Source organism: Cydia splendana, chromosome 7 (assembly GCF_910591565.1).
Source record: "Cydia splendana chromosome 7, ilCydSple1.2, whole genome shotgun sequence".
In the NCBI taxonomy this organism is placed as follows: Eukaryota; Metazoa; Arthropoda; class Insecta; order Lepidoptera; family Tortricidae; genus Cydia; species Cydia splendana.
The window spans coordinates 13896985-13923131 of NC_085966.1; the positions used below are offsets into that span (position 1 = coordinate 13896985).

Genomic DNA, 26147 nt, shown 5'->3' on the forward strand with positions numbered 1-26147 from the left:
ATGCTAGGTCAGAGATGACCTAAATGGAATAAAAAAAAATCTGACCTATAGTCTGTATCTCAGTGGCGGATTTCCCATAAGGCACAGTAGGCCCGGGCCTAGGGCGGCAAGATATTAGGGGCGGCAAATTGTGACAAAAAAATTCGCTGATGCACATGATAACAAAAAATAACTCAAAATTAGGCCAGGCAACGAATTCTCAAAAAAAGGTACCTATAGAGGGAAATGCATGAAACACAATTTTTGACCTAACTTTATTTGGACTATCTAGGAGGTGAACATATTAAAAGTCCCCGGCCGTAGTCCTTGAGCCGGGGGAAGAAAGGGGTTTGACGAACACATTTATCGGTTTTTCGCTTATATCTCGAAAATTATGCGTTCTAACGACATGATCATTATACAAAATGAAAACGGGTATAATTTGCTACAAGCTACAAGTTTTTTGATATCTTGAGGGCCCTCCACACTTGTGCGCGAATCGTGGCGCGAAGCCGCGAACGCGAGTGTGACGTCGATTTCACAGATTGTTGCCGCCTTCGCGCCTTGTTCCCCGTTTTTAGGGTTCCGTACCTCAATAAAAAGGAAAAAACGGAACCATTATAGGATCACTCGCGCGTCTGGCTGTCCGTCTGTCACAGCCTATTTTCTCCGAAACTACTGGACCAATTAAGTTGAAATTTGGCACACATATGTATGTTTGTGACCCAAAGACGTAACGTAAATAAATGAATTTTAAATATGGAGGCCATTTTTGGAGGGTAAATGAGAAAATTAAAAATTAAAGTTTTTCAAACTATATCGTGTTACATATCAAATCAAATAGCTTATTGTAAGAATCTCAAATATATATATTTTTTTCATAATTTTAGGATAAATAGTTTAGCAGTTATTCAAGAAAACAGGCAAAAAATTACAATTCCCCTCCCCCCTTATCTCCGGAACTACTGGGTCTAAATACCTACTAATTTTGTCCTTTAAACTTCTCTGGAATTCGCTGGAGGCCAAAAGGAAAAAAAATTATATGAGTGTTTATAGGTATAGCAAAAAAATGTTTTTCTTGTTTCTTTTTTAGATTTTTTGAATGTTTTTTGTAGGTACATTAAAAGTCAATGCTATTGGTAAAACTGTCACTTAAAATGAATGTTCCCATGATCATATCACAAGGACGTATAGTTTCTGAAATATACCTAATAAGCGGAACAGAAAAATGTGACCTTCAAACCAAACTCCCCTACCCCCGCTCAAGGGGACTTTTGATATGTTCACCTCCTAAAGAGTCCAAATAAAGTTACTAAGTTAAAAATGTGTCCCAAGCATTTCCCTCTATACCTTTTCGTTGCCTGACTTAAATGTAGTCAATATGATGGGTGATGCTCAGAGAGGGGCGGCTACAAGGCCTGGGGCCTAGGGCGGCAAAGACTGCAAATCCGCCACTGCTGTATCTTTAGGTATTCAAAAGAAAGTAAACAAACAATTTGTAAATTTTCGGGTAGTTATAAAATTTATTGGTTAACCAACCAAATACAAAACCGCCTGGATCAGTAACTGAACGACCTGACAGAACAATAAGATCGTGTCAGATATTTTAGCGGCCTTCATTGTGTAACATATTATTGTAGGCGACTGTACAAGATAGCTTTCTTAAGGCCCCAGTACACAATGGTCCATCGCCGGCCACTCCAAGGGACGCATTTATGCGTTAGAGGGAGCAAGTGATATTGCTATCTCATTCTACCGCATGGCTGCGTCCCTTGGGAGTGGCCGGCGATGGCCCATTGTGTACACATTGTAGAAGACAGCCTAACTAAAAAAATCGTGCCCCCTAAATCAGACAGCGGAAATAGATGGCGCTATAAGTTTTGTGGTAGATACTTGACTCTATCGCTTGAGGCAGATTTTTATTTTTAATGTTGGCTGAGGAACTAAACCAATGAGTTTTTCGGAACTTATGTACGAAATATCATTTGATTTTACCACTTGCTTTTCGGTGAAGGAAAACATCGTGAGGAAACCTGCATACATCCGCGAAGAAATTCAAAGGTGTATGTGAAGTTCCCAATCCGCATTGGGCCAGCGTGGGGACTATAGCCCAAGCCCTCTTGCGAGTGAGAGGAGGCCCATGCCCAGCAGTGGGACGTATATATAGGCTGAATGATGATGATGATGAGGAACTCTGACGTAGGTACGTCAGAGTTGTCGCAAAATGTACTAGGATGGGTTACAATACAGCATGGTTCCATTTTTATTGCCTGTCACTATGCCCGTCAGTTTCGCACTTACATACTTGTTAGAACGTGACAAGTGATAAAAATGCGACCGTGCTACTGCCACTGGTCATCGACTCATGCGAGAGAATATCGCGCAATGTCTCGACATGTAGACATTGTATGAAGTGCGAGTAAGTTCGGCGACTGTGCCGCTCTGTTATCAACTAGGACACCTATTCGAGTTCAATGTTTGATCGAGTAAAAATAAGTGCGATTTTGCAATAATCATGTAGTAGTTTTGTACAATCGCCTGCGCTCGCGGTGTTCCTTAGGGCGATACTCGTTTGAACGCCTTGCAGGTAGTAAGGATTAAGGCAAATTCTTCTTAACTGGAACACCGCGAGCGCAGGCGATTGTACATACATATTTAGGACGACTCCTTACAGGTAGTGTTCTTGGTGTCGGTGAAGGAACTCATTGGAAACGAAAAAAAAAACAATGTTAGCTTAGATGTTTAATTATAAAGGTCTTATCGCTTTCCACCAACGCGAGGCGCGGACTTCTGGCTCACTTTAGCGGCCTTAGCCTTGGGGGCAGCCTTCGCCTTTGTGGGGGGAGCGGTAGCCTTCTTGGCGGCCTTGGTGGACTTCTTCTGTTCCTTGGCAGCCCTGGGAATGTTAGTGTTGAAAAATAAAAACAAGTACAAGATGGAGGCCATGGAGGGCAAAAATACCAACTCAAATTATAATAATCCTGTGCTCATCGGTTTTTTTTCTCTGTGAGGTAGATATTTAGCTTGTTCTGAACAACTTTGGGACTCCAAAATCTGTGGGCTGTGTGTTGTCTGTCAGTAACTAAGTAACAGAACATTTTGTATATGAATACAAAATTAAAAATGGGATTTGGTTGCCAAAGCAAATGTCACATCACACGTCACACTCCTTTAGCATGTAATTGAGAAAATGTTAATATGAGGAGAACAAAAAGTTAATTTATCCTTTTCTTACAAATACATAAAGACTGTCTAAGCTAACTTGGCACTGACTAACTTACCGAGCATTATTATAATGTCATATTTTCATAGAAATTTGACATTAATGATGAGCTTGCCACACTTTGTCATTGCAAATGTCATGCATAGTTAGCTTGGTCCATAGTCTAATAAAACATGGTCTTCTCTTCCCAAAGTGACACAAGCTTACGTCACAATAACATTGCCACTTTATATAGCGATATCGCATATTATCATATAGCACTGTCACATGACGTAGGCTTGTCAGTCACGTGACCACGAAAAGACGGGAAGAGAGTACCAGGCGGAGTATATTATTATACCATGGCTTGGTCCGAATCTAAGTCAAAATGATGGATTAAGACAATTCAATTCAATATCTTTAATGTCAAAAAACACATGTCATGACAAACAATTAATAACTTATTGAGACTTGTATTTATGAAAAACTAGTGACCTGCCCTGGCTTCACACGGATTAACAAATAATACACCTAACCTTCCTCAAGAATCACTCTATTGATAGGTGAAAACCGCATGAAAATCCTACAGTAGTTTTTGAGTTTATCGCGAACAAACAAACAAACAGACTGATGCGGCAGGTGTAGTGATACCATGACAGTATACTCACTTGATGGCCTGGTCTCTCTGAGCCTTGCGCACCTCAGGCTTCATGTTCCTCTTGGCCATAATGTCGCTGAGGGAGGCACCAACAATGGCTCTCTGGTATTTCTGGGTCCTGCGGGTGCGCTTCTTGGTCTGCTCTTCTTCTTGACCCTTCTTGAACTTGCGCCTAGACATATGCATTTTTATAATAGTATAAAAAAATTAAAAGAATACTGATAGGGAATCTGATTGTGACCAATTTGATTTTGATTTTTTTCTTTTGAATTATGATATGTAAGTTCCCTACAGTTTTAATTTTTTACAGGTTAAATTTACAAAAACTATGAGAGGAATTTGGTTGAAACTGTACATGTCAAATTTACTTTAAATCTCTCACTTTCTACTGATTCTATATTGGGTCAGTAATGAGACTTTAAATTCTACAAGACCCTTTCAGCTGTTACATTAAGACCCCTAAGAGTTGAGGGCTTCTTGTGATAATAGGTTCGTCTCTTTCACTTACATGCAATTAAAATTCTGTTCCACACAAGGGTGGCAGGTAAGAAGGAAATCAATATTATAGACATAGACTCACATTTCCACTAGATTAAGTTAGAACTAAATAACAAAATAATGTAAAAAAAAATTTATATATATATATTGTAAAGTTACCTGTAGAGCACAGTCCATGTCACTTTACGAGGATTCCTCCTCATCAAGTGGGCAGCCTCACATTTTGAGTTCAAGAATGTGAAGGACTGAAAAACAAGCACGAAAAAGTGAATGAATGAGAATTAAAGACGACAATAATAGAAAATACTCCTAGGCATTTACGTAGAGAGACAAAAACTATCCTAATTATTCTTGAATTAAGCATTTCTACATGAATAATTTGAAACTCATGTAAACCTTGGTTCCTACTCAGAGGTTATATTAAGACCAATGATGTAAACATGATTATCATATTAATTTGATGAAGGAACATTAAATTAAATTCCTTGTCTTTGAACTACAATTTAGATTAGGGTTTAAACGTAATAAAATATTTACCTTTCCATCCACTTTGACCATAGTTTTCCCATGGCCGGGATAGATCTTGTATCCACTATACGCGCACAGACCGATCCTGAAAATAATTCAAGCATAGTAAGAAGGACACAGAGATTTTGATTATATGTTAAATTGAATGAGAAATTGTTTCAAGATTACACAAATACATTAAGATATAAATCAGAATTTGCGAAAACGTACTTCATTTTGGATTGTCAAACGCGAAAGAACTGTCAAACATTCGGAGTTGTCACAACTAAACCACAGAACCAGAAAAATAACAAATGATTTATAGCAAAGAGGTTATCCCACAGCACAGTCATCCATATTAACGCCAAGTTCAACAACATGAGGAAGCTAAGTAAAGTATATACATAGTATATACAAGTTTTGAATTAATAATAGTATTTGACGCAAGTAATCTCCCTGTGTTTGAAGCATAGATTTAATATACAGAGATACCTTCCAAGCGAGCTGTCAGTGGGACCACTTTTGTTTAGTGTACGATTAACAATGAGGCCCACCTTGCTGTAGCCATGTCGATAAAGTCATATCGATAAACTATCGACATTTCTTGCAATTTTAAGTTTACTTCAAAGGTTTAACGATACCTAAAATGAACAAAAACGCTTTTATTCTTTATTGTGGTTATCAGATCACAATTTTATAGTCACGCCCCAGCAGGGAACCAAGGGAAAGTTCAGATATTTAATTAAAATACATAAATACCTACAAAAATAGGTGTTCCGCACTAATTGAATTATTTTATTATATTATAATATATTCATTATCCATTAGCATTGCAATTATTTTTATGTTTAACGAAGATATTGAAGCTTCAATTAATCGCTATTGCGTTCCGCTGTGTAGCGTTCATCGATATATAACATGATTAAAATCGACTTTTCACATCCCTAAAAGAGCACACATGTACGTTTTTACGCACACATACACAACGTGGGTCTACCTAAAAAGGGGACACTTGGATTTGAAGTCCATCTTGTCAACAGTATGGTTGTCCTTTTTTGACAAACGGCATTTTTAAAAGAGCAAGGAGAGAGAAATGATACTAGTTGCTGCGCCGTCAAAGAGAACAGACAGAGTTGGGGCCTTGGTTTGAAGCAATGCACAATCAATGGTTAACAAAATTATAAAAAATAATGAGTTCAGTTTAATCAACACGAAATATATAAATAAAGACGGTCAAGCAAATCTTGTCAGTAGAAAAAGGCGCGAAATTCAAATTTTCTATGAGACGATATCCCTTCGCGCCTACATTTTTCAAATTTGCCGCCTTTTTCTACTGACAAGATCTGCTTGACCAAGTTTAAACACTTTTTTTAAACTTCTCGTGTTGGTAGACCTGATAGCTGTTCAAGAAATATGTTTGTTTTAAGTAGCTAACACACTATCGCACCGCACCAAGGTCATTGTGGGACGCACCCATAAGTAAGAGGGAGACCGCGATATCTCTTTCTCCCTCTTACTTATGGGTGCGTCCCACAATGACCTTGGTGCGGTGCGATAGTGTGTTAGCTACTTTAGACATAGAGGTACAATAATATAGAAATGAAACGGGGGAGGGGCCAAACGACCGAACGAGATGCACTTATGGAACTTTCAGTAGGAGTAGCAGAGAAGGCGGTATTATTGCTTGTCCTTGTCACAGTCTCACTTTTTGTTTGTTCCCCACCTTTTTATTAGTATGGAGAATGGTGGGCAACAAATTAATTCGACCAATCACAGTGCCGCATTTGCGTATGTTTTGTCCCTCACGGAGGCACGCGTATACCGCTTCTAGACCAATCTACCTTCTATGGTTTTAGATAATCTTTGGTGTTTTTTTAACCTAGCAGCACCAGAAGGTCGTTCAAATTCTACAATTCGCTGTTTTCTTTTCCTGGTGTATAAAATAAATAAATAAAACGAGTATATTATATTAACAATATGATAACGAAGCGATCAAATAAGGCAAAAACAATTGCTTACACTACTGGAAAAAAAATCTGAATTATTTACATTTACTGCATATTAAAGAATTAATTCATAACTTATGCCATGGATTGATAGTTTGTTTCAAAACGTTCTAACCTAAAATATTGCAGTCGAATCGAAAATGAATCAAAATTGTGTTATCTAATTAGTTTAAATAAATATTGTGAGTTGAAAAGTACTCAATCCTTTACAAATTTGTATTAGTTGAAGCGTTGCAATGTTTTGTCCAGATTTTTCTGAGTTTCAGGTAACGTAAATATGGTTTCTAAATTTAGAACAGGCCGGTAGGAATCCTTATCATTATTGAACAATAATTTGTTTTGATATTTTGCCACAAAGGTGAAACTTACTAATCAGAATCTTCTAGGCATTTATGATTGCTTGTTACTAATGCTAATAATAAAAGCGTACGACTTTTTATTTTACTGTTACACTTGAAAGAACAAAATAGGTATCTAATGTATTAAGAACAAAGCAAATCATCGAATCAAACCTTGGTTAATTTTATTGTTTTAGGATGTCCTGAAGAAGATGCGTGTTTTAGACGACAAGATAGTGTATGCACTCAATACATCCATCCCCACAGAGTCCTTTAGAAAAAAAATAGATGCAACTTCGGCATGTGCAGACTTGTACTCGCAGATTCAGAAGGGGCATACCGACCGGGAAGCCGTCATTAAAAATTGCATAGTGACTACGGCTGATACGGTAAAAAAATTAAGGGCTGCTAAGGAAGAGAGGCCTGATGATTATGATGTATTGAAAACTTTAAAGGCAGAACAACGGAAGGTAATTAAAGTTATTCAATATCACGATAAAAACTATCACTGATATTTTTTAAGTTACTGTATGAGTGTATGACCTTTAAATGCAAATTAACTACCCATATTTACTTAAATTTATTCTGATCATGATCATTCAAGTGTTTATACTGTTAGTTTTTTTTATGTAGGCTCCTTCTATTTACTCTATGATCCAATTGTAAAAAATATGTGAGTCTTCATTTATTATAGAAACATTCATTTAGATAAGAGTGTCAAAGTGTCAACAGATGATAAGATAGATACAGTTGAATCCGCAATCTCGAAAAACCAGTAGGTTGTTTCTAAACACCTGCAACCTATTTAAGTCTCATTCTGACACATGCAGTCGAAAACAGAATTATGCATGAATTATACTGAAGTAGGTAGATCAATAGACCTACAGATGATATGTTGTTGGCTAATTAAATGTCTTGGCAGTAATTGGTTGGTTCTTGTTATTTCAATATTTTTCCTGAAGATAAAAAACATAGTATAGAACATTGGCCAGACATGTGAAGAATTTTATATTTAGATGCCCAAGTGCTTGTTTATATTAGTCAGCCAACTCTCATTTAAGTTGCACATTGCCAATAATGCTGTTTGCTGCAATGCTATAAGGTTCATATCAATAGTTTTTAGAACTTTCTTCTAGGTTGTCCAAGGTCATGGACTAATCAAGCATAAAAAAACCACAGAGGAAACTAAGGGATTCCAAATGGTCATCAGGTGTTAAAATATATGTATATTTATTATTAAAATATATTATACATACAGTGGATACATCTGCGGGCGATACTATAAAAACCTCCTCCTTTTGTTTAATTTAAAATTATACATTATGCTTATAAATATTATTGGTTTCTCCACAGCTACGTCTTCTTCAAACTGAATTGAGCGTGGAAGAGGTGATCCGTGAAAAAACAACAAAGCTGTTTACAGAGAAGTGTAGAAGCTATTACAAGCCCGACAACTTATGAAGACTGAGAATTTAAATAATTGTTTTTGAGCCTATAGTGTATATATTATAAATAGATTCAAGTTAAAAGTTGTTTTATTACAATCAATACTTAATCTAATATCTAAAGTACACAATACTTATTAAAACCTGCAAGCACAATTTATGACTACAATTGGTATGGCTCAATGACTCTTGTCATGTTCTACTTGGCAGCAGCAGCTGCTTCCTTTTCGGCATGCTCAGCTCTATATTGTTTGTGGAAGTCCATGTTCATTTGATGGACAGATTCTCCTCTCTTTGCGGCTGCCTTTCCTGCCAAAATGGCGCCAAAACTTGCGAGAGCAGTCAGGAGCATGAGAACATTTGCGATTTTTATGCGAGCTTCGCTGCGGGACCTTTCAATAATTTCAGCTCTGAAATGATACAAAGCAGATTATTGTAGCACACTAGGTGTTGCAGCTTATCAGTTTCAGTTAATACAAGGTTGTTAATGTCTACGCTCATGATAGAACACAATACCGTCGACCTTCAGATTTTTCTATAAGTAATCAACTAATCACACTACAAATTGTAAACAATATTGCATAACATCATCATTTCTTAGAATGAAACTGGTCATTAAGCTTGGACGAATCAATGTACTTACGAGACAAATGCCGGGATTTCCTCCTTGCTCTTATACTTCTTGGTCCAAACAAGGACAAACTTCTGAAAATCTGTTGGTCGGTATCTCTTCGACATAGAACCAGAAGAAGAGCTCGGTGCCGGTGTCGGAGGCGGGGTGGCTGGCGTACACATCCTTCTCACAAAACATAACGCAGTTGTTCTCGGAAAAAAATGTTTAATCATTTTATAAACGTGCACAGTACTACTTTGCTCGACGAATTATTAAAAACAATGACAAAGATGGACAAAGTATAGTTTTCCTCTCAAGTTTTCCTCCTTCCCTCTTGCTCATCATTTGACAGTTTGACACTTGACAGTCGAGTTGATAAAGTATGTTACATACGAAATGCAACTTCGTGTACAGTTTGGTCAAAGTTTGACGTGTGCGATCTAGACAAATCTAACACTTAACAGGCAGTAACAGACTACCGCACTGCGACATTGGTGCGCCGCATCCATATGTGAGAGCGAGAAAGAGAGAGTACGGTAGTCTGTTACGGCTGTTTTGCTATTCATTGGGCTAGCAAGCGTCAAGAACAAATCATCTATCGCATATTTTTCGATTTTCTCTCGTTAAATTTACGTGAATTTGCTCCCCGATAAAGGTATAAACTCATGTTAACACAAGAGAATGTATATTCTATCTTTTTCTTGCAACTACTATACGTATCAGCCTATCCTGCTGTCAAAAACTACTAATATAATGTAGCAGTTCATTTTTGGTTTTGTTGAACGCAGCTCTAAGAAAAAAGCAAAGCACTGTGACGTCTGTCTGCAAAAAAGTGTAATGCACAATCGAATTAAATCACGAATGTGGTGGCTTTAAGTTAGTGAATTTCATGTGGTGTAGTTAAATTTGTCAGTGGTTAATGTTTCATCGGTTTCATGTGCACTGATTGATTTCACTACAGCAGTAAAATTTCTTCATTAACAGTCCGTCGTCATCTATCGATGTAAGTTTGATTGCGAGCTTACGACTACTTTTCTCGATACGCATTCACGAAATTATGATTGTGTTATTTGGCGGTATGTCCTTGCTGCAATGATTGATTTTAATGAGCTGCAGTGCTTCCACTGGTGTAGATTGTAAGCTTGTTTAGATTAAGAATTAGTGAGATGTTCAGTTTCCAATTGATGTAGTGATTCAACGTATTGTTTAGAATTGGTGGCCACTCTATTTCGCTTGTATTACGGATGTGCTCATACGGTCATCAGATCATAACATGTTTTGCTAAAATTATGACTGTTGTGTCATATATATGCAGTCTGTAGTGTAGTCTGCCTTATCTGTTGAATTGAATTACAACTACTTACCGTAGTAAATCACATTTTGGTTAAAAAAAATATATTGTTAGAAGCTTTTCATCTTTTATTTATATCATAAATTATTACCTCTTTTCTAAAGTAGTTCTCACTCAAATAATTAATTGTTGTATTGGATAGATTGTATTGACTACTTTGTAATGAACAACAATAAAGGAGACATTGAAAGTTCATTTATAAATAATAGAAAAAACTTATTTTTTAGTAGTAATCTTATACCATATTAAAGTACATTTACTAAAAGCTATATGGAATATTAATTATTGTAGTTACATTCAAGGTTACCAAGACCAATTATATTTGTATAATTAACGTGATTTTCAAGGTTGTCTGATTTTGTGTATACCTATTTGTTGATGGATTTTGTTATTAAATAAAAAATTAGACTGTTTGCTAACATTTCAAATTTAAAACCACTGTTATAAAATGAATTAATATTTTATAACAGTTAGTTTCCTTGTTGAAATAAATTTCAGGTAGGAACAAATGGAAATCCATTATTCTCAGTTCTCTAGGGTCATTCTGGCAGTTTACCGTCCAGTGCCTCAAGTGCCTGTTTCCGTCCACTTGGCGTAGTTGCTACAGAAATGGCTATAATTTGAATATATACCTGTATTTTCAATATAATACGCAATTCATATAAATCATTCCTATTTGTTCCCGCTTAACGGAGGTGAGTGTATACACTATACGTGGGGCGGAGACAAATGGGAATACATCATAAATTGTTACATATCAGTGAAATAATGCAGTATTAATTGATGTACTGACTGTACTGATCTATCGGTGGGTTATTGTCTCAAAGAAAAATTCAATTTCACGCCTTTTTCTATTGACAAAGTTGTTTGAACAGCTTTATATTGTATAAATGTGTATTGTGTATTGTAATATTGAATTAAATCGTGAAAGTTTAAATCAGTGTTTTATATTGTACTATTTTCAAAAACCGAAAAATAAATTGTTCCAAAATTTTTTTTTGTTTAGATGTCTGGCGGTCACAAGCATCGTTACAAGAACGTAGGGCTCAGCGCTGATGAGCTGAGGCGTCGGCGGGAGGAGGAGGGGGTCCAGCTCAGGAAACAGAAGAGGGAGCAGCAGCTGTTCAAGCGACGGAATGTTACCCTGCCAGCAGCAAATGCTCCTGATATTGCCTTACAGGTTTGTCGAGAATCTAACGATGCAGCCCACTGCTGTGGCACCTGACCACATTGATCACAAGATTTCTAATTAAGTAAATTATGGTGCAGAGGCTTCAGCTGCAAGCATTTTTGAGAAATCGTAGCGGCTTATTAGATCATAATATGTTTTCCAAAAAAAATATGAATAGCTTTCGAGTTCCTTGTGAGCACGCTGTATGTTACGTGTTTTGACAGGGCAAGACAGTTATTATTTTAAAACAATTTTGAAATTCATAAACCTTATATTGATATTATTTTTCGCCGCAAATGTGTGGCTGTGGCAATAAGAGCAATGAACTAGGCACATTTTGAACGCAGTATCTTTCAGGATGACATCAACATCTCCCCATCGGACGACATATCCCCCGCGATGGTGGCGGCGCTCTACAGCGACAACCCGCAGGAGCAAGTGATGGCCACGCAGAAGTTCCGCAAACTGCTGAGTCGCGAGCCAAACCCGCCTATAGATGAAGTTATACGGACCGGCATTGTTCCCAAATTTGTGGAGTTTCTCTCTTGTAGTGATAACCCTACTTTGCAGGTAAGAAATAATTAATACTTTGTTTTTCCAACAATTTTTTTTATTTGAATTATATACTTAATAGATATATTTTTATATATTAATTTTTTTTATATATTAATAGATAATAATTTATATATTAATAGATAGTAGGCATTCACCCCCCATCATGATGAGCACAATAAAACCACGGCCCCGAGGTTCCGGCGACCCCCGGTGCTCTGGCTATGGTAGCGGTCAGGGCATTAGCGGGGTCAGGGGTGCTAAGAATCTCCGGCAAAGATCCGGCTACCCGCCCCGACGACGACTGGCCCTGGTAACACACAACATACGCACTATGAGGACTGACGAAAAGATCTGCGAGCTGGAAGAGGAACTGAGCAGGTTACACTGGGACATTGTAGGGTTATGCGAAGTCCGTAGAGAGGGGGAGGACACGACAACCCTGAAGTCTGGTAACTTGCTCTACCACCGGGAGGGCGACCAACAGTCCCAAGGTGGTGTCGGGTTTCTCGTTCACAAGTCCCTCGTAAACAACATAATAACCATCGACAGTGTGTCGAGCAGGGTGGTATACCTAATACTCAGAATATCCAAAAGATATTCGCTGAAGGTCATTCAGGTATACGCACCGACCTCGTCACACTCCGATGATGAAGTAGAAGCTATGTATGAGGACGTAAGTAGGGCCATACATACTTCTAAAACCTACTTTACTGTTGTTATGGGGGACTTCAACGCAAAGTTGGGCAAGAGAAGCGGGGATGAGTTGAGAGTGGGGCAATTTGGGTATGGGCAACGGAACCCTAGGGGTCAGAGGCTGGCCGACTTTCTGGAGAGAGAGGAACTCTTCATGATGAACTCTTTCTTCCAGAAGCCGCCGCACAGGAAATGGACCTGGATGAGTCCTGACGGTTCCACGAGAAACGAGATAGACTTCATCATGACCGACAAGAAACGGATATTCAGTGATGTCTCTGTGATCAACAGGGTAAAGACCGGTAGTGATCACCGAATCGTAAGAGGCACACTGAATATCAATATTAAACTTGAAAGGTCCAGCCTGATGAAGTCTACGCTCCGACCTACTCGAGCCCATGTTCAAAACCCCGAAAGCTTTCAACTCGAGCTCTCTAACCGCTTTGCTTGCCTAGAGAACTTGGCTTCAGTGGACGAAATCAACGACGGGCTAGTGGAAACTGTCCACACAGTAGGGTCTAAGTTTTTTAGACCCCGCCGTAAAGATAGACCTCAGAAATTGACCGAGCAAACCTTAAACCTCATGGCTGAACGACGCTCGCTACAGTTGCAGTCTCCCGATGACGCGGAGTCATATAGGCAGCTCAATAGACGTATATCTAAGTCCTTGCGACATGATCTGCGTCTCTTTAATACTAACCGTATTAAAGAGACTATTGAGCGAAACCAAGGCTCCAAAGTGTTCACAAAGGACAAGTCTATTGGGCAAAGCCAGCTGACAAAGCTGAAACGGGAAGATGGCAGCATAGCGTCGAGCAAAGCGGAGGTTTTAGGTGAGATCGAGAGGTTCTATGGACAGTTATACACTTCGATCGCAAAGCCCGTTGACAGCTTGGTAGGAGATCCAAGAGCCAAGCTGTCCCGACATTATACCGAAGATACCCGAGTCAGTGATCAGTGCACCTTCGATAAACTCTTTTAAAAACAAACTCGATGAACACTTTCGTAGACTACAAAACACAAGTGGACATTGATGTGCACGTATCAGCTTTAAGCTGCCTGTGCATTTACATATAATAATAATAATATCCCGGACATCAGTCTGTACGAGATTAGGATGGCCCTGAAGCAGCTTAAGAACAACAAGGCGCCGGGCAAAGACGGAATCACTTCAGAGCTTCTGAGACCGGGTGGAACACCGGTACTTAAAGTCCTCCAGAAGCTCTTTAATTCCGTCTTGTCCGAGGGCATAACGCCTGAAACATGGAATAGAGGCGAGGTGGTGCTGTTCTTCAAAAAAGGTGATAACAACTTATTGAAGAACTACAGACCCATCACGCTTCTGAGCCATGTCTATAAGCTGTTTTCAAGGGTCATCACGAACCGTCTCGAACACAGACTTGATGACTTTCAGCCTCCCGAACAAGCCGGTTTCCGAAAAGGCTATAGTACCATAGACCACATCCATACGCTGCGGCAAGTTATACAGAAGACCGAAGAGTATAACTTGCCATTATGCTTAGCGTTTGTGGACTATGAGAAAGCCTTCGATTCGGTGGAAACATGGGCGGTGCTTGAGTCTCTGCAGCGATGCCATATTGACTATCGGTACATCGAAGTGTTGAAGTGTTTGTATAGTAACGCCACCATGTCGGTCCGAGTACAGGAGCAGAGCACGAGGGCGATTCCATTGCGAAGAGGCGTAAGGCAGGGAGACGATCTCTCCGAAACTGTTTGCTGCCGTAATGGAAGACGCCTTCAAGCTCCTGGAATGGGAAGGACTTGGCATCAACATCAACGGCGAATACATCACTCACCTTCGGTTTGCCGACGATATCGTAGTCATGGCAAAGTCGATGGAGGAACTCAGCATGATGCTCGATGACCTCAACAGAGTTTCACAACGGGTGGGCTTGAAAATGAACATGGACAAGACGAAACTTATGTCAAATGCCAATGTTGTGCCCATCCCAGTCTCTGTTGGGAACTCGGTACTCGAAGTTGTTGACTCGTACATCTACCTAGGACAAGTAGTCCAATTAGGTAGGTCCAACTTCGAGAAAGAGGTCAACCGCCGAATCCAACTCGGTTGGGCAGCGTTCGGGAAACTACGTAATGTCTTTTCGTCCGACATACCTCAGTGCCTCAAGACGAAAGTCTTTAATCAATGTGTGTTACCAGTGATGACTTACGGCTCCGAAATGTGGTCTTTCACTATCGGCCTCATCTCAAAACTCAAAGTCGCTCAACGAGCTATGGAGAGGGCTATGCTCGGAGTTTCTCTACGTGATCGAATCAGAAATGAGGAGATCCGTAGACGAACTAAAGTCACCGACATAGCCCACCGGATTAGCAAGCTGAAGTGGCAATGGGCAGGCCACATTGCACGCAGAGAAGATGGCCGATGGGGTCGAAAAGTGCTCGAGTGGAGACCACGGACTAGCAAGCGCAGCGTAGGACGTCCACCCACAAGATGGACAGACGATCTTGTTAAGGTCGCCGGAAGACGCTGGATGCGGGTCGCTTCCAACCGGCACGTATGGAGGTCCAAGGGGGAGGCCTATGTTCAGCAGTGGACGTCTTATGGCTGAGATGATGATGACTTAATAGATAAGTTAATTTCGAGTGATTTGAATTTTAATGTTAAAGGAGGTTTGCAAATAAGTGACCTAGTACAGGTACAGGTAGGTACAGTCGCCCACACTGTTAACTGTACATCGGTGGACCTTACGCCTTTTGTAATAAGGTCCACTGATGTATAGTCAGGAGTGTTGCTGTGTGTACACGTACAGGGCACAATGTCTACTAGGAACAGCGGTAATAATTGGTTCATTGGCAACAAGTTAGAGACATTTTAAGTTGGATAAGTAATTTTAATATGGCCTCTATACTGAGTTATTATTCTGTCCAATGAGGTAACAAAAACGAAATAACAAGAAATCCGACGCAAGTATCTATTATCTGCTTCAACGACAGTTGATTGTGGCACAGAATTCTTAATATCATTTCGAATGGCTCCTTAAACCAGTTGAGGGTAGTTGAAACCATTACATGATCAAATAATGTAGGTTAATGTCAGGTCGTTCAGTGACAGATCCAGGTGGTTTTGTATTTGGTCGGTTAACCAATAAATGTTATAACTACCCGAAAATGTACAAATTGTTTGTTTACTTTTATTTAAATACCTAAAGATACAGAGTCAGGCGTGGCTCACTCTGCGATTTCGTCGCTTTGCAACAGGCAGCTAAAAGTACATCCGTTCCATATCAATTTTGGTGGCTATAGCCATAAGCCGCGCGTGGCGCTGTCGCCACCTAGCGGCCATATCTGTCCTGATCGTAACAGACGCGTTTTGTTAGAGAGTGAGTCTTCTGTACCTAGTACTATTATTTATTCTGTGACAGAGTATAAGTAACATCCATTTGTGCAGTTTGAAGCGGCATGGGCGCTGACGAACATCGCATCGGGGTCCGCGGAGCAGACGCGCATCGTGGTGGAGAGCGGCGCGGTGGGCGTGCTGGTGGGGCTGGTGGGGTCGGGCGCCAGCGACGACGTGCGCGAGCAGGCCGTGTGGGCGCTCGGCAACGTGGCCGGCGACTCGCCGCGCTGCCGCGACACCGTGCTGGCGGCCGGCGTGCTGCCGCCGCTCGTTGAGTCAGTTCACTTTGCATTCACATCTCACGAACATGTTAAGGTCAACTGAAAAAGAACTGGTATGAGGGTGTCAAAAATTACGCAAAATTGAACCCTATGAGTTTGGAACAAATCACTGTCAAAAATACATCCCCTCTGCCTTATAAAGCCTTAATGGCCACAGGTGTTATCCCATACGAGCTCGAACGGTCATGGTCAGCCCCTTTTAACTCGTCCAGCGGCGCGAAATTTGATAAAACCAAATGAGTGAAAAAGCATCTCTTTATACACCGTGTTTTTATTGAATTCCGTTAACTTCGGGGTATAGTTAAGTACGTTTATAAGAACTAAATGGCATAGTTAATTTTCAAAAAAAAAATTTTTTTTTGTTTTCTTTTTTGTTATTTTTTTTGTTTAAAAAGTAATTAAATGTAGCATATAGCGTTGTTGTAACACGGGCATTACATTTAACTCAACCAAACAATTGAAATCTGTGACATATCAATGTCATTTCGTACATCAATCGACCGAGATTGTACTTAAGTTTAGTAGCAAATGTATGAACTCATTCTAAACACTAATCAATATGTAAGCCGGCCCTAAGGCAAGTGTACCTACACGCTTGTAGAGGCCTTATAGGAAAAAAATAAATAATGGATTATCTCCGAAATGGACTTAATTAGAACATCGGTGTCTTTGAGAAAGTTACTTGATTTAAGCTCAGGAATGCACCCTTGAAATTAACGGAAATCAAAAAAAACACGGTGTAGATACAACATATCAACGCATAATATATTCTTGTTTCAGAATTTTGAATAAATATACGAGACTATCAATGACTAGAAATGCTGTTTGGACACTGTCAAACCTCTGTAGAGGCAAGAATCCCCCGACTAACTTCGAAGCTGTTGCACCAGGTGTGTTTCTAAAATTAAATTAAATTATTCTGCCGTAAGATATTCCTTTGCCTGACATTTGATTGGTGGTTTGGTTGGTGTGTGCAAATGTTCCATTTTTTAGCAGTCCTTCCTTATGTATCTAATGTTTGTTGTCTGTTCCAAAGTCGAGTTAAAACTACTGAGCTGATTTTAGTGTCAACTTTCAATCGATTTTTGAAGTGAAAACTTCTTTAGCGGCGCTGTGCACATTTTGTGATGGGGAAAATTTTTTAAACTCGTGTCACGTGACCGTAAGACGTAAGACTGTCATTAAGTTTTCACTTCTGCCGGCACTCCCGGAGATTTTTTTTTAATGACGCGCAGTGATTTACGTAATTTGTAGCCGACTTTGAAAGAGGAAGATGTTTGGGAAAGAAACTGTGAATGCAATAAACATATTGGTTGTTTCATGGCAGGTATTCCAGTGCTAGCGCGGTTGCTTCACCACACAGACGCGGACGTTTTGAGCGACGCGTGCTGGGCGCTCTCGTACCTCTCCGACGGGCCCAACGAGAAGATACAGGCCGTCATAGACGCCGGCGTGTGTCGGCGACTTGTCGAGTTACTCCAGTGAGTGATTAATACTTAACCTCTCGTGTGCCGTGATTATTTTTTTCTAATATTTTCCTCGTACGCGGATCCGCGCTCCGGCATACGACGGCTAAATAAATTAGTGTAAAAGTGTCACACGGACGCGGACGTCCAGAGCGACGCGTGCTGGTCGCTCTCGTACCACGCCGAAGGACCCAACGATAAGATTCAGGTAATAGACTCCGGCGTATAACTAAACAGGCTGCCGTGTGCTCGCTTGGCAAATACTCGGTCAATCTAAACGTGACGTACTGAAGGAGTCTTCTTTTTGACATTGAAATTAATTTAATAAAAACTATTTAGGATACATACAGAAGCTAACAAAATTCAATCTGAGACGCACCTTGTCGTGTAGGATGTAGCTTATAAAAGTCGTCGAGTCATGGAAAACTAGTTTTCGATAACCTCTTAACTTCCGTTAAGATACCGTTTGCACTTTAATGCAATTACTATTGAATGCCGAGATTATCTTAAGTACCGATTGCATAATATGAAGCAAAACAATAGTGTGTCAATTGTGTGCATGTTTCTTTGTGATTTTCACATCGTACTCATACCGGTTACGAGCATCACATCAAGGGTAAAGAACAAAACAAGTGTACGTGTGTCTGTTCTCTTAAACTACTAAAAAAATACTAAAGAAGTGTCGGATTCCGAAAAGGAACTCCTATTACAATGGAACATGAGTGAATTTTAAATAATTTTCCGTATTATCCGATTTCCGAAATTACCTATACCAAATGATTACAAAAATTAAAATTACAGGCACAACAAATCAACAGTGGTCTCGGCGGCCCTCCGCGCAGTTGGCAACATAGTGACCGGTGACGACTCCCAAACGCAAACAGTTCTGAACTGCAACCCTCTCGGCTCTCTGCACGCGCTGCTCCGGTCCGGGGCCGAGGCGCTGCGCAAGGAGGCCTGCTGGACCCTGTCTAACATCACCGCGGGCAACGCGGCACAAATACAGGTGTGTTATCCAACTTGATTGAAAGATATCGCAAAAAGCAGTGTTTCAAACTTTTTTTCATGACCGGTCCCCTTGAAATAAAGAAATAGTTATTTGTTTTACAAGTGGGCAAAGTTGTTGTTTAACCACTCGCCAACTTGATTGAAAGATATCGCAAAAAGCAGTGTTTCAAACTTTTTTTCATGACTGGTCCCCTTGAAATAAAGAAATGGTTATTTGTTTTACAAGGGGGCAAAGTTGTTGTTTAACCGCTCGTGCTAATATTGATACCCGAGCAAGCGAAAGATTCCAAAAATGGAATCTTGAGCGTTGCGAGGATTTCAAAGCACGAGGGTTAAACAAAATTTGCCCCCGACGAAACACAAAATTTTTCACCACACCAACCCGAAGCAAATATTAAATGTAAAATATCAAACAAAATCAAATCCAAATGTATGTTATTAAATATTTATCATCCAAAATCATCAATTAAAAGTCAATTCTACCAGCAATATAAGAAATCAACTCAAAATTTGCATTTGATTACTTTGCCTCACATCTGAATAAAATGCAACTTTGCTATCAGTTTTTGAAGTGCAAAGTAAGCCTTTCCGAGCTGGTGTTGTGAAAATATTCGTGACACACTCAGCTGTTCCAGTACGGTTACCATCAGTTTGTCACTGACGTAAACGCCGTCGAGAACGTAATTTACTTTCTATACATCCCGTTTGCACTAATATGCGAGTGCGAGCGAGATGTATAGAAAGTAAATTACGTTCTCGACGGCGTTTATGTCAGTGACAAACTGATGGTAACCGTACAGGCCCTGCTAGCTCCCCGGGAGTTGCGACCCGTAGGTCAAATCACAGACCAACACCTATAGACCGAGCTTATAGGACGACTCGCGGCCACCGCCCGTATGGTGTATAGGTCAAATATAAGATTGTTCGCGCGCCGCTCCGATCAGTTGCGCCCAAGGTTACGACCTGTTAGCAGTGTGCACGAGTCTAAGAAAATAAATCGTAAACTATTGAATTCATTGGGAAATCATGGGATATTGCAGCGTAAAATGGTGTGGCAAGTCATCTAAGACATCTACTTACGAAACAGATGGAATAACATCCCACAGGAAAGTCAAATTCATTATTTCATTGAATAATGTTTCTTGTCCGCGGGGTTCATTTTATACTGGTCGTAAGCAGAGGCGAAGTATGTCCGTCCCTTTTCGTCAACTTGAAAATGCAATGCGCTATCCCTTTCCCTTTCGACTAGTGATGTGACGATGATGGTTTTTCAGTTACGGAAACTTCGTGCTTCGTCATACCGTATTGTACCATTTTAGACATAATATATAGGTAATATGTTGTGTAAATTTTTTAGAATTCTCTAGGCCAGCGGAGCAGTTAGGCCGCATGTCACGAGATGGACCTGATGATGAACTTCAAAGAAGTGCGAGGGCACTCGGTGTTGGTTTGTGATAGACATATGTTGTATGGGTTTTTTAGAATCCTCTAGGTGAGCAGTTAGGTCTCATGTCACGAGATGGACCTGATGATGAACTCCAAAGAAGTGCGAGGGAACTCGGTGTTGGTTTGTGATAGACATATGTTGTATGGGTTTTTTAGAATCCTCTAGGTGAGCAGTTAGGTCTCATGTCACGAGATGGACCTGATGATGAACTCCAAAGAAGTGCGAGGGAACTCGGTGTTGGTTTGTGATAGACATATGTTGTATGGGTTTTTTAGAATCCTCTAGGTGAGCAGTTAGGCCGCATGTCACGAGATGGACCTGATGATGAACTTCAAAGAAGTGCGAGGGAACTCGGTGTTGGTTTGTGATAGACATATGTTGTATGGGTTTTTTTAGAATCCTCTAGGTGAGCAGTTAGGTCTCATGTCACGAGATGGACCTGATGATGAACTCCAAAGAAGTGCGAGGGATCTCGGTGTTGGTATGTCTTAGACATATGTTGTATGGGTTTTTTAGAATCCTCTAGGTGAGCAGTTAGGTCTCATGTCACGAAATGGACCTAAATGATGAACTTCAAAGAAGTGCGAGAGAACTCGGAGTTGATTTGTAATAGGCATATATTATTGGTCCATTTGAATATGTTTTCAATACAACCTTCTATGACCTTAATAAAACGGACAAAAGAAAATAATTGTATGAGATTTTGGCGACACTTTTTTCTCGTATCGAAAGAGATTGCGATTCTGAGTGGAAATAATATAAAAATCCTAAACTTTAAAATTCATGTTCTGGGTACTTTAAACAGAAATGCCCTAATATGTTAAGTAAAAATTTCAGGTACATTGTTAAATTACTTAATGAAATATTAAATTAATCAATATAATTATTTATTAAGTAAGTTTACTCTAAGTATTCTAAATTGGTAACAATTTTACCACAATAAATTTCGGTATCACTGGTAGCAGTACCCACTACCTGTAATGAACATGTCCCATCCCTACGCTTACACGTGTCAGCGCGCCATGTTTGAAACGACCAATCGCAACGCCGTGAGCACCCCTCCCGCACCTCACAGTTTGGTGATTTGCGTCGGGAACAAAAATGGCCAATATTAGGTTTCTAGAGGCGGTGTTCTGTGGGTCAAATACACTAACCTAAAGCATATTTTTGTCTAGTACTATTCTAATCCTTTTCGCAACGCAATAAAATCTATCGTCAGAAATATTGCTGTTAGTACATAAATATGTGGGAGACCGAGCTTTGCTCGGAAAACATATAAAAACTCAAAAGTGCGCGTTTTCCCAGAGATATCGATTTATCACCCCCGAAAACCCCCATATAGCAAATTTCATCGAAATCGTTAGCCGTTTCCGAGATCCCCGAAATATATATACATACATATATAAATAAATAAATAAACAAGAATTGCTCGTTTAAAGGTATTAGATTATATATTTACAATTATTTTACAATTTTCTAGAATTGTAATCGTAATTGGAAATATCACACAACTGTAGCTACTAACTTCACTACTACTATTATGTATTTTATCAACGTCGCTAATAAGTTAACGTAAAATCAAATAAACTGTACCTACCTAAACTCAATTGTAATAGATTTTTTTTTATTTCAGGCTGTTATAGACGCAAACATCTTCCCAACACTAATAGAAATTTTAAGGCAAGCCGAGTTCAAAACTAGGAAAGAAGCGGCGTGGGCGATAACGAACGCCACCAGCGGCGGTAGTCACGCACAGATAAGGTACAACACCAGGATTTAATCTATACTATATATTATTGTTTCTATCTGTTATTTTTTCTTACCTTTTAATTTAGTCTGGTCTGGGAGAAGGGCAACAACTTTTTTGTCCCGAAACTTACTACTACAGGTGATTCACGAAAGCTGACGCAGATTTTATATGAAAATGATGACAGTTCAGTACAAATCCCGCGCCTTATCTTATAAATCTACCTACAATACTAAAACTTTGTTGTTATAAGGAGGAGATGCGCATAGTTTATTATAAGTAAAGAAAAAAATATATACTTATTCAAAGAATTACTTTCAGATACTTAGTTGAACAAGGTTGCATACCACCACTATGTGATTTATTAACATTAGCGGACCCGAAGACAGTGCAAGTAGCACTCAACGGAATCGACAATATACTGAAGGCTGGCCAGCAGTCTGACCACCAAGACAATCCTTATGCGGTGCTAATTGAAGAATGCTTTGGTAAGAAATACCTATTTTTACAATGATAACATCACTAATATAATGTTGAAATTTCCGGTTCAAAGGACCATACATTAAATTGTAACGACACATTTTATGCAGTGCATAGTTTTTATGTAAAAAAAATAATCTTTGTAAATTATCCAACCCTTTCTTTTACAGGGTTTCTATAAAATCTAAAACTGAAGTTTCTAACATTATTGCACGTACAAAAGTGACGCTCTCTTTTCCAGGCCTCGACAAAATCGAATTCCTACAATCGCACGAAAACCTCGAGATCTACAAGAAGTCGTTCGAGATTATCGAAAACTATTTCGGGTCGGAGGAAGAAGACGGTCGGCTGGCGCCGGCCGTGTCGTCCACCACCGACTCGTACCAGTTCAACGCGGACGGCCTGCCCACGGGCGGGTTCAACTTCTAACCGGACCCCGACACTGCTACCGCTATACACGCTTATTGTGCAGTTAGTATTCCTTTTTATATGAAACAGAGATATCTAGTCCTCAAAGGACTATTTTTCAGTTTCAGTATTTTTCAGACTATTAGTCAGGAATATTTTGATTACACTAAATTGGCAATATTTTTAATTAGTCTGTATCTTTAGGTATTTAAATAAAAGTAAACAAACAATTTGTACATTTTGGGGTAGTTCTGACATTTATTGGTTAACCAACCAAATACAAAACCGCCTGGATCTGTCACTGAAGGGCCTGACTATAACCTACATTTTTTGATCATGTAATGTTTTCATCTACCCTCAACTGGCTTAAGGAGCCATTTGAGGGTAGATTTTGTTTACTTTTATTCAAATACCTGAAGATACAGAGTATAGCCATCGGTGACCCTTGTGTTTGCAACAAGGTAGACGAATTGTCAGTTAACACATTTAACCATGCAACATCTATAGGCGGCCGGTACCATTTGATGCATTTCTATATACTACTTAAAACTTCTTTGCTGGTGTCAATCCTACTAGCCGTGGCGATGTGCGCCCGCTAGGTGAGCTCTTTGGCGTAACCTGTTGTTATCTATGGCTACCTTTAGAACAACCCGCCTAGTGGGTTGACTAGTATGTGAGCACCAGTTCTGGCCGGCTGGTGGTTTATTGGTTTGTATATACTGCAACCATTGTCGGCTATTACCAACTGTTGCGATCAACGGAATAATATGTGCCGTCTCAATCGTTGTTGCTTCAGCGTGCTCACGACCTGATTTTTATTTAGGATTTACTTTTAAATCTGTAAAAACTATAGTTACTTCACGAGATCAACAGCATTTTATGTAATACAAAAAATCAAGAAGTCAATCTATATAAAAACTGTTGCATTGTTATTAAACTATCAAAGCATTTTCTAATATCTTCAAAGTCTGCTCTCCTGTTCTGCTTTCTTATTTTTTTCTCTTTTCTTAGCTATTATTGACGAGAATACGTCAGTCATCCAATTTGCTGCGCTAAAATTAACACATTCGACACCGCGTACCCGACTCTCGGGCACTCGTAAACTTTACTCAGATGCCGGCATACCCGCTAGTCGGGCAAGAGCTATAAACCTACACGCGACGCCGAAGTGCCCGACAGGCGGGCAAGCATTGCATCTTCACTACCTCAGGGCTGCCACTGCCACTAACAGAAAAAATTGTAAGTCTTCTGATTATTATGTGGTCGAAAAGTTGGTACAGTTGATTATTATATTTTATTACTTCACTTTGTATTTTTATTTACTTTACCTAATGCGATTACAAAATAAAAATTCTTATTAGTTGGTTACGTGAAATTGCATACACGGGTATGTATCAATAGGAGTTAGAATTAGGAGAAGAACAAAACGGGGAGCCTAAACAGATGAGACAGCAGATTTAATTTTAGCCACGTACTTATACGAAAGTTACTTGGCACAGCCCTGAGCGTCCGCCGCTTGCCCGACTAGCGGGTTCGCGGCGTGCGGCATTGAGTTGCACGTCGTTGCCCGACTAGCGAGTACTGTCGGTTTCTGGGGTATTGTTTGAAATTTTGCCTGGTTGCGAAAGTGTTAATAGTGAAATATAGCATAACAAATGAAGCTTTTATTTAAAAATGTAGATAATGTTCGTTTGAATGCATAAAAAATTGTTGTAACAAATACATATGTTAATTACGTATGAATGGGCACATTTATTTAAAAATGTTACATGTAATATTCTCGGTCTGGATGCTCGAAAATGTTATTGGACTAGTCATCATATTGTTTTTATTAATCTGCTTATTTCTATTGCAGATGTATCAAAATAAATCTAGTGATAACATATTAATGAAGTATGATGCGAAACAAGGGAATATCTATGAAATTGTGGTTTGCTGACCAAATCAAACACCAGAGTGAAATTATATTTGCACCAATGTAGGTACTACATGTGATTTTATTAATTTATATGTATCATAATTGTTAACAATAAAAACGCTTCTTTATTATTTGCTGTGTAGATAACGGCATATCTAGATCATATATTTTTTAGAAAAATGAATATATTTTGTTGGCAACAATAGTGGCTAATATTTGTTAATATTAAATATACATACCTGTATATTGTTATGTGGAAAGTAATGTTTTAATTGACTATGTATGTATTATAACAAAATTGGTAACATCTCATGGTCCTTTTTATTTATTCCTTTTCTATAGGGTTTTAGACCTACTTATCGTATATATTATAAGCTTTTTATGATGTATTCAGGAGCCGCATGTTACGACCGCCATTGCGTCATTTGATCACACAATAAAACGTCATATCTACTGATACTAGAAATTAGGTCACATCAAATTCCATTGTTTTTCAGAGATGTTAGAATGTCATTGTGAAATCGATATTGACTCTATTATTACGCAATAGAAACATTTTGACAGATAAGAAGTTTCTTGTAACAAAACAGTTTATATCCTGGCCGTATTTTGCGGTTTTTGAACGCATAATAGGGGGTTTATGATATGTGTGTAGATAATAGTACATTATATGTAATTTACCGCCCTAGGTATGCCTAGGGAGGTAAATTCGTAAATGCTCCAGATCGCAGGCCGAAGGTGAGGGCCATAAATATGCGATCTGGGGCTTTTACATATACCGCCCGTGGTAAAGTTTTACGTCTTGCCTTGGCCAGGAAGTGAGATTTTCTTCCCGTCCCGTGGGAAGAAAATCCCACTTACGGGCCTAGGTGACGTAAAATAATTAATGTCGTACCTACATAATTAGATTACAACGCCATCTAGTTTACTTGGTAAAACATCTATGCTTGGTGTGTTTTATTATTACGTCGCATGTGATGAGATGTTGATAGGATAT

General features: G+C 39.3%; 4 protein-coding genes across 5 annotated transcripts in view; 2 read left to right on the top strand and 2 right to left on the bottom strand.

Annotated features, from left to right (window-relative positions):
- Nucleotides 1–2708: 2708 nt before the first annotated feature.
- LOC134792217 (large ribosomal subunit protein eL24) overlaps nt 2709–26147 on the bottom strand; it is a 213061-nt gene continuing 189622 nt past the window's right edge. The window contains exons 1-5 of one of the 2 annotated variants that reach the window (XM_063763470.1): nt 5076–5120; nt 4875–4950; nt 4497–4582; nt 3850–4011; nt 2709–2875 (exon numbers count right to left, since the gene is read on the bottom strand). In XM_063763470.1, the coding sequence (XP_063619540.1) occupies nt 2737–2875; nt 3850–4011; nt 4497–4582; nt 4875–4950; nt 5076–5080 (468 nt within the window). In that variant the 5' untranslated portion in view covers nt 5081–5120 and the 3' untranslated portion in view covers nt 2709–2736. Of the gene's footprint in view, nt 2876–3849; nt 4012–4496; nt 4583–4874; nt 4951–5075; nt 5121–26147 lie in introns of those variants that run through there. The other variant, XM_063763469.1, reaches the window with a different exon arrangement.
- Nucleotides 6958–8719, top strand: LOC134792194 (protein MIX23). Its single transcript, XM_063763436.1, has 3 exons — nt 6958–7116; nt 7386–7658; nt 8542–8719. The coding sequence occupies exons 1-3, from the start codon at nt 7087–7089 to the stop codon at nt 8647–8649; spliced, it is 411 nt and encodes a 136-aa protein (XP_063619506.1). The 5' UTR covers nt 6958–7086; the 3' UTR covers nt 8650–8719.
- LOC134792193 (UPF0389 protein CG9231) lies at nt 8549–9556 on the bottom strand. The gene is made up of 2 exons (XM_063763435.1): nt 9277–9556; nt 8549–9043 (listed from the first exon to the last, which is right to left on the bottom strand). Exons 1-2 carry the CDS (start codon nt 9477–9479, stop codon nt 8833–8835), a joined length of 414 nt encoding a protein of 137 aa, XP_063619505.1. The 5' UTR covers nt 9480–9556; the 3' UTR covers nt 8549–8832.
- Nucleotides 10055–25462, top strand: LOC134792210 (importin subunit alpha-7). The gene is made up of 11 exons (XM_063763457.1): nt 10055–10249; nt 11604–11777; nt 12126–12338; nt 16447–16670; nt 17457–17566; nt 18004–18157; nt 18944–19148; nt 22231–22358; nt 22666–22832; nt 23066–23295; nt 25088–25462. Exons 2-10 carry the CDS (start codon nt 11604–11606, stop codon nt 23251–23253), a joined length of 1563 nt encoding a protein of 520 aa, XP_063619527.1. The 5' UTR covers nt 10055–10249; the 3' UTR covers nt 23254–23295; nt 25088–25462.